At 31.7% G+C, this 7,570-nt stretch overlaps 1 protein-coding gene across 5 annotated transcripts; it reads left to right on the top strand.

Moving 5' to 3' along the window:
- Positions 1-1,628: 1,628 nt before the first annotated feature.
- LOC148605165 (BTB/POZ domain-containing protein 6-A-like) lies at positions 1,629-7,013 on the top strand. 5 transcript variants are annotated; one of them, XM_088549842.1, is made up of 5 exons: positions 1,629-1,845; positions 2,669-2,775; positions 3,468-3,706; positions 4,611-5,020; positions 6,284-7,013. In XM_088549842.1, exons 2-5 carry the CDS (start codon positions 2,674-2,676, stop codon positions 6,295-6,297), a joined length of 765 nt encoding a protein of 254 aa, XP_088405968.1. In that variant the 5' UTR covers positions 1,629-1,845; positions 2,669-2,673; the 3' UTR covers positions 6,298-7,013. The 5 variants fall into 5 exon arrangements, with proteins under 5 accessions (XP_088405968.1, XP_088405969.1, XP_088405965.1 ...); XM_088549843.1 differs by lacking the exon at positions 6,284-7,013 and adding an exon at positions 5,359-5,516; XM_088549839.1 differs by having other exon boundaries at positions 1,636-1,845; positions 4,611-5,774.
- The last annotated feature ends 557 nt before the right edge of the window (positions 7,014-7,570 follow it).

The raw sequence follows: 7,570 nt of genomic DNA, 5'->3' as shown, positions 1-7,570 counted from the left end.
TACCTGACCCCAATGGTCGCTTCATGAATGTGCTTTTTTTGTTGTTTTCGAAGCCAGGAACCTGTAGTCCAGAGGTTGTCTTTGTATTTTTTTTATGTGCATTATTATTCGTTTTACGATTTTTTTTATACTTTAGAGCGATTTTCGTCTTTTATGAATACTTTCACTTCACTTTATTTTGGGCCTTTTACAACTTGCTTTATGTTGATGACTGGCTCGTCTTCATATGCAATCATACCAGATCTCTTATTTGAATAAACTGATGTTATTCTACGATGATACGTTTATCTACATATTGATAAATAAAGCAAGCAAACGGACAATCTAGTGGCTGGCTTCTCGGAGAACAACTATGTAACAGACATACGTATTGGTTCTATCTGAATCTCTAAGTGATTGTTTAATTATCAAATGTACTGTTCCTTATCAACGGTAATGTCGGACGCAAGTTCTTGTAAGTTCTTCAAAGTTACGGTTTTATCTTCCTAAACGTATATTGTTGAAACAAAAGAAAATAAAACTGACGTGAAATGTCCTTTACATTGAGCAGTTAGAAAGAACCTAAATAAGACTGTCCCGAATTAAACAGTGTGTTTAGTTCAATATACAAGCAATAACGTAAACGGATGAAATTAGCTTTTCTTTTCATTTTTGTTTGTGTATTTTATTATCGACGGAATGATCATCATTAGTAACATCAACTATTAGCAAAAACTATTGAATCATCCAAACAGAAGGAAATTTCTGAGTCATCTAAACTCATATACATCGCCAAAACGTGAAAACATGAGTCAGTAACAACCTTGTAAGCGTCAACTTTTGTGGGTTTCAATGAGATATCATGCCCCTTCTTGGAGATACAGATTTCTCTTCAGTCAATTTAATTGTAATGACGACCAAAAATGATATCACCATATGCTAAACATACCCCTGACTTAGATGCTTATTTGACAGTACTTTTTGCTCCACTAAGATAGTAAGTGTACAAATAACATGCACGAAGGCGAATGATCGACTGAGTTATGTGTACTCGATAGGTTTGTGATATTGGTTATAAGAAAGTGAAAGTTTACAATTGGAAAGTAAAAGTCATCAAGTTTGTCCAAGATATTTGATTTTAAACGTTCTCTATCATCTATGCATAGGTTACTGAAACAGAAGAATGTATCTGTTTTTCAAAAGTTCAAGTTCATTTAGGTTGACAAAAATGTTGTGAGGTTTTGGCGGGAGAATGTTGGTAAATAAGAGTTAAAGAGTAATTAAGGGAACCAAGGTTATAGCGGTAATCAAAAGAATGTAATCCAGGGACAAAGACCAGACATGGAAAACAGACACACATAACAAAGAACATAAAGTAACTAAAATCATACATACAAAGTAACAAAAGTAAATGAGCAACTCGGACTCCACTAAAAACTGGGAGCATGGACCAGGTGCACCGGTAGGGTAAGCGTCCTCTGCTTTTCTAGAAACACCCGCCGAGTTGCTCATAAAAAGTTATTAAAATACAATTTATTTAACTAGGGAAATAACATTTTTTTTCTCGGGGCAAAATTCACTGATATCTATATGATAATTATATTTATTTGTTGATTATACTTAATCTGTTTGGAGTTCAGATGCAGTACATGTACGTGCTGTATATATAGTATCCACCTACTAAGATAACTAAACAAAATATGATTTTCCACAAGTGATCACACGATACAGTTAGAATGAAAGTAGTTTCGTTTCCTTATGTATCATAAATAAGATACATTCATCGATAGAGAAAGAAATAAACCTAAAACACCGAACGGAGCTTCCGTGGTGAATATTTGGTCAACGAATTCAGCTTTATGTAAAGTAAGTGGGATATCGGTACAACATGTTGTCATCCTTGAATGTTGATAACATTTCATTCACCTGTTCGTTATAGCAAAATAATTTTTATCAAAGCGGAGTTTTCCTTTTAAAAATACAAGATTTCATCTGTTAAACCAATTTGAAGCAGTAACTTGGTAGTAGTTTGACAATGCTGATATGAAAGATTTTCGCAACGGAAGAACAAATACATGCATGTGCAGAAAGAACTAGACAATACAAAATCGCGACTCTGATTAGACGAAGTAGCAACAAACGCTAGATTAACGTAGATTAGGGAGTAAGCAATTGCTAGATGCAATTAAATGTTTTAAATATCAGCTGCATCCTATATCTTTTTTAGTTACAGGTTTTAACAAAAAATGCATTTGCTTGTTGAAATATGCATTGTTTGTTATTGAAAATTGAATAAAACACTTTTCGAATGATCATATTTTGTCTTTCAATTTTGTAATACAGAAAATATATATAACAAGCTCAATAAAACAAGAACTGTACCTCTATAAATCTTATTTTTTAATTTGATAAGAATCACTCGTTTGCTACTTAATTTTCGGTTGTCTGACGAACAATGTTTTTATCCTAAAGAAAACATTGCGTTCCCCTCATTAACATTTAATTGGCTGGTTATGCATAGAGAAAACGCTCAGGTTAATACATCAAGAACATTAGAAATTCCGATAATCATGGAGAACAAGATAAAATACGGAAACAGAAGCATATCAATAAATAGAAAGGTATACAATTGCAGTGTAGTATCAAAACTATCTGTTTGCATGATTTTTTATTTATTTATATCATTCAGCATGAATGGAAAAAAAAGACGCCGTTATCCTCAGTACGCAGAAGAGAGTCCTAATTGCTCAGATTATGAAAATCCTCTATGGCAGGTTGGATATGTTTAACAATACAGTAAGAAGCACCCAAGCTAAGAATCATGCAAAATGTGATTCATGGATGAAAAGCCTATATATTTTTATTTGTGATAATTTGTTTGAATTGCCATAGTAAGCGGAAATAAACATTCGGTGTTCCATATAAACTGTGTTCTTAGGAGACCTAATAATCAAATTTGTCCTTGTGATTTTATATAAAAAAAAGCATGTTACAATTTTACCTTTTAAGTATGACATGACATTGAATATCTTTGTCGACACGGACGAACTATACACTGTTAATAACGAATCTTTCATTGTTCATAAGAACTGGGTTGTCGCGCTTTATTTATTTGATTGCACCGTTTGGTTATCATACATAATTTTGAAAGTGTCGATTACTGATGTGCTAATAAGGTAGGATATTAGTTAAGGTTCTCATTTACCTTGAACATCGAATATGTTATTGATTTATTGTACCAAAACAACGCTGGAAATGATACACACAATCAACAAAGCCTCATAATCAAGAAAGAAGTTAAAAATCATTTTGTGTTTTCTTTTCCGTTTAAACTGGTTTTTAATAGTTTTTAATTTGTTTTATTTTTATATTGCTAAGATAATGGTGTTCTTCTACCGTCTAAAGGACTAGATACTGAATCCGGAATGATGTGCTCATGTCATTTGTAAGATCTTATTATATACAAAAAGAATATTTGTGTATTACAGAATGTCCCAAACAAAGAAACCATGTCATCCATCATTTCATCAGTATGTCTGACGGACGAGTTAGCTGATGTTTACTTCAGGTTTCCAAATGACAACACAACACGTATTCCAGCTCACAAAACAATACTTTCCCTGCGGAGTCCCGTGTTTAAAGCAATGTTTTATGGTACTTTTCCTAGAAAAGATAAAGATGTTGTTATTGAGGATGTCACTGCTCCTATTTTCGAAAGTTTCATGAGGTATTTTAATAGCATGTCATTTCAAAGTTATTTCTCATATGCTCTTACGTATATAACGGCACTTTAATAAATGATTAGAACATTTAAGATCGGAATGGTTGTTTATTTTATCTAAGCACTCAACAATAAGAAATAAAGAAAAGATATGATGCCTAATTTGAAAAAAAAAGAAAAATGCAGTGATTTGTAAATTTTATTTTATCAATTTTTTTATTCCGTGCTACAAATATCGGACATCAGGATTCTGGATTAACGCAAATTCCTAAAATTTAGGTATTAGGCATTGCTATCTGTTTCCGAATTAAAGTAAATTTGATGTGAAGACATATTTTAAACAACATACAGAATATTAACACACTAATATGTGTAGCATTTTTAAAGAGAGTAACGAGCACTTTGATATTGATTGTGCACAGACACTAAATGCTGAAAGGCGCACTTCCTTTTCACGTTCCCTTTTTTGAATACGTTTGTTGTAAAATTACATAAATATGAAAGGAGGAACAAATACCGAAAACAACCGTATGTATACCCCGTAAGTCACTTTGCCATATAAACATAACAATGAGAGACCAATAGACACAAATGCTGAAAGTCACCAAGAAATAATCATAGATAAATAATAAGCATGCATGTTTTTTGTTGTCGTACCTCCTCAAAAATAGATAACGTCTTTAACACCATGTAATTGGTTATGGCAATGGTAAAATTTAGCAGGTTTCATTTTTTCTAAAAGATTACAATATTCATTGACATATTTAAAGTATTGACAGAACAATGAATGATTAGATACATCTTATATTCAATTATACTATATCTACACATCCAATGTATAAACTTAGCTCTCCTAATGTCTTCCTCGCTTTGTTTAAAATCTTTTATTGTGTCTTTGTTTTCTTTGTAGATATTTGTATACAGATCAGATCATATTCGACAAGGACAACATAATAGATTTGATGTACATAGCAGACAAATATCAAGTTAAATCGCTTCTCTCCGAATGCAATTTGTCCCTAACAGAAAATATGAACACAACAAATGCTTGCACAATATATCGACATGCAAGTTTTTTTGCAATGAAAGAGTTGACACAAAAATCTCTTGATTTTATTGAGAAAAACGCAAACGAAGTATTTAAGGATGACGATTTTTTATTCCTCACAAGTGAGAACTTATCAGATATTCTCAAAAAGAAATATTTGAATATTGCGGAGGTAGATGTTTTTAAAGCCGTTTTACGTTGGACGGACAGCGAATTGTTAAGATCAGAAAGATTAATAAGTAGCAGTTCAAGGCGCGAGACTCTTATAAAAGGTAACATTTTATATCTAATAGCGTTTCCTGCTCTCCAATTAGAAGATTTTACACAAATTGTATTACCAACAGGAATTTTGTCAGATAAAGAGCAGCTTCAGGTCTTTAAAGCACTCACAGTAAGGGGCCCGAATAACCCAAGTACAGAATTTAAATCATGTCCGAGAATTCGGAGGAAAGTTATAAACCTTCCCATTTCACAAATTTTACCACCAAGGAATCCAATATTTAATGCGTCTTGTACTCAGACATGGACACCAAATTTGTCACAAATCATTGATATTCAAGCTTCGAAAAACACTTTTTTATTATCAGTGTCTGTTTTCCCGAAATTTCAGAGCCATGTAATTAAGCAAAACATGGAGCTGCATATATTATGGAAAATACATTCAGACCAAGGTTCTTCGATGGATAAATATGTATCACTGCCGATTAAAGGAAAACCGGAAAGAATTTATGTAAACCAAACTTTAAAAGCAAATTGTGCGATAAGATTTGAGTGTTCCTTTTCTATGAAACAACAAAATGATTTCACTGCTCAACATGGTCGAACATACGACAGATGGGGTAACAACGTTGTTGTAATAGAAGAAGTACCGCTGAACACATTAAAGAATCAGCCAAAAACCTTTGGAAGATCCAACTCTTGGGGGGCTGATTACATGTTTACGATGAATCTTTCCGAGGAAACTTTATTAGGTTTTAATATCACAGGTGGACATATAATACATAGTTTACAGTTTGGATGTGAAAAGTAAGTGTAGAAATAGGATCGTTTTGTATTCTAAAAATAGTTTTTAGTTTTTTAATACAAAATGTGAGACTATTTCATCGTGCCTTCTTATCAGTTTTAGTATAAACTACAATACTGATTAGACGTTGAACACAGCTTTTAGATAGATCATGCATACCTCCTTTTCTTAATATAGGGATTTATGTCTTTTGAATCGGATTGAATAATGAAATGAAACTATCTTAAAACTTTACCCTTTTTTCCATTACCCATTGAAATAATTTCTTTAAATTCTCTGTTGCACCGTTAACGGCATTAATTTTCCATAAATGTTTTTAACGTATTTGTGGTCCGTACTACTGTAAAAAAGATAAAGTTCTCAGGCTAAAAAGATTTTTTTAAATGTCAATCGGATATTTTAAGTTATTTTTGCATAAAATTTTCATTTTTCTTAGAAATGGTAATCCACAATATTCCATGGTTGAAACGTTTTTTTTTTATAATATCCGTACGTTTTTTCTTTTTTTCAGGAATGAACAATTAAAGGCAAACCCATATGTATAGCTGATTGAGTCCATGCCCCATGTGAGATTTAAACAAAATCAAACGTGAATTGTCATCAATTTTGAATTTAAGGCTTGTGTTCCTATTATTTAAATGCTTTAAATACCTCAGCCATTTTACAGACTTTAAACAGTGCGGGATCAGGAAAATGATGACATATGTAATTGTTTTCCAACTGGTTGAAATACAATACAAGGATAGATATGCCTCACATGTGCCATGTAAAACCTAAAACCACACGTATGATTGGTTCTTCACATGCGTTCTACGCCTGTTTTCTGTCTGCCACACATAGAAACTATACGTGGTGCACACACATTTATTTGCATGCGACACTCTTTGCCAGTATACAAAATGTTTATTTCGTTTATAAACACACAAAAAATATCTGTATAAGCAACTAAAATTCATTTAAACTGTATTTAAGTGTGATCAATGCATTCCAGAAAAAAAAATAGTTCTGAAAATTCTTACATGATATAACATGTTGTGTTTTCATACCTTCATGATTTTTACATAGAAAAGTATTAAACTCATTAAACTTAAAAAGTATGAAATTGAAAGATAAAATTTCAAAACATAACTCAGTTGTTCACAGTTTTTTTCAACATATTCTCTAATTTAGATTATTCACAATTTTGTTGTAATTGAAATGTATAAAATGTATTAAGAGTTAATAAAAGATAATAACAATTGCTTGAACTGGCTTATGATCAATTACACGGAAGTATACTGCATTACAATATCATTGTTTTAACAATGCGTGTATTACTATTACCATTGCCATTACTCAATTTGATTATGTAATGTATTACAATACACATAACATGCTACTTTTTCACTGAGCACTTATCATGTCTGAATACTTTCCTGATAAAGCCGAACTAGTACGTGAAAAGTTTCATTCCAAAGTGGTACTTATTTATTGTTATTTTAAAGGGTCTTCAATGAAATGGTTTTGATTAAGTCATATTTTGATAAGTCATATTATATTTTTATCATAATAGATAATCAATAAATATGCCACTTCTCGTTTGTCTCACGAGAAAAATGACCATAGGCTATTTGTATTAAAAAAGTAAATTGGTTGTTTTGAAAACTATAATCTCTTAATTTGTAAGGATGGCCTGCCACAATCTTTGTCTTTAATAAAGTTGCTATTCATGTATATGCATTGAATGAGCTGAGCCGTCCAAACAAATAATTGACCTTTTTCATTTCATTTAGAAAGTTAAATCAAGTTTGTTTTGCAT

Source organism: Perna viridis, chromosome 10 (assembly GCF_037379345.1).
Source record: "Perna viridis isolate PV_CMFRI_1.1 ecotype Kerala chromosome 10, ASM3737934v1, whole genome shotgun sequence".
Lineage (NCBI taxonomy): Eukaryota > Metazoa > Mollusca > Bivalvia > Mytilida > Mytilidae > Perna > Perna viridis.
The sequence above is the reverse complement of the archived record's forward strand: the minus strand, read 5'-3'. Positions and strand labels throughout refer to the sequence as shown.

What these genes read in the sequence shown, in the direction of transcription:
- LOC148605165 (XM_088549839.1), top strand. Translation starts at nt 2,674, where the DNA reads ATGGAAAAAAAAGACGCCGTTATCCTCAGTACGCAGAAGAGAGTCCTA. An exon ending in ATTTTCGAAAGTTTCATGAG is followed by an intron (nt 3,707 to 4,610) that starts GTATTTTAATAG and finishes TTTTCTTTGTAG; the next exon opens with ATATTTGTATACAGATCAGA. An exon ending in TTACAGTTTGGATGTGAAAA is followed by an intron (nt 5,775 to 6,283) that starts GTAAGTGTAGAA and finishes TCTTTTTTTCAG; the next exon opens with GAATGAACAATTAAAGGCAA.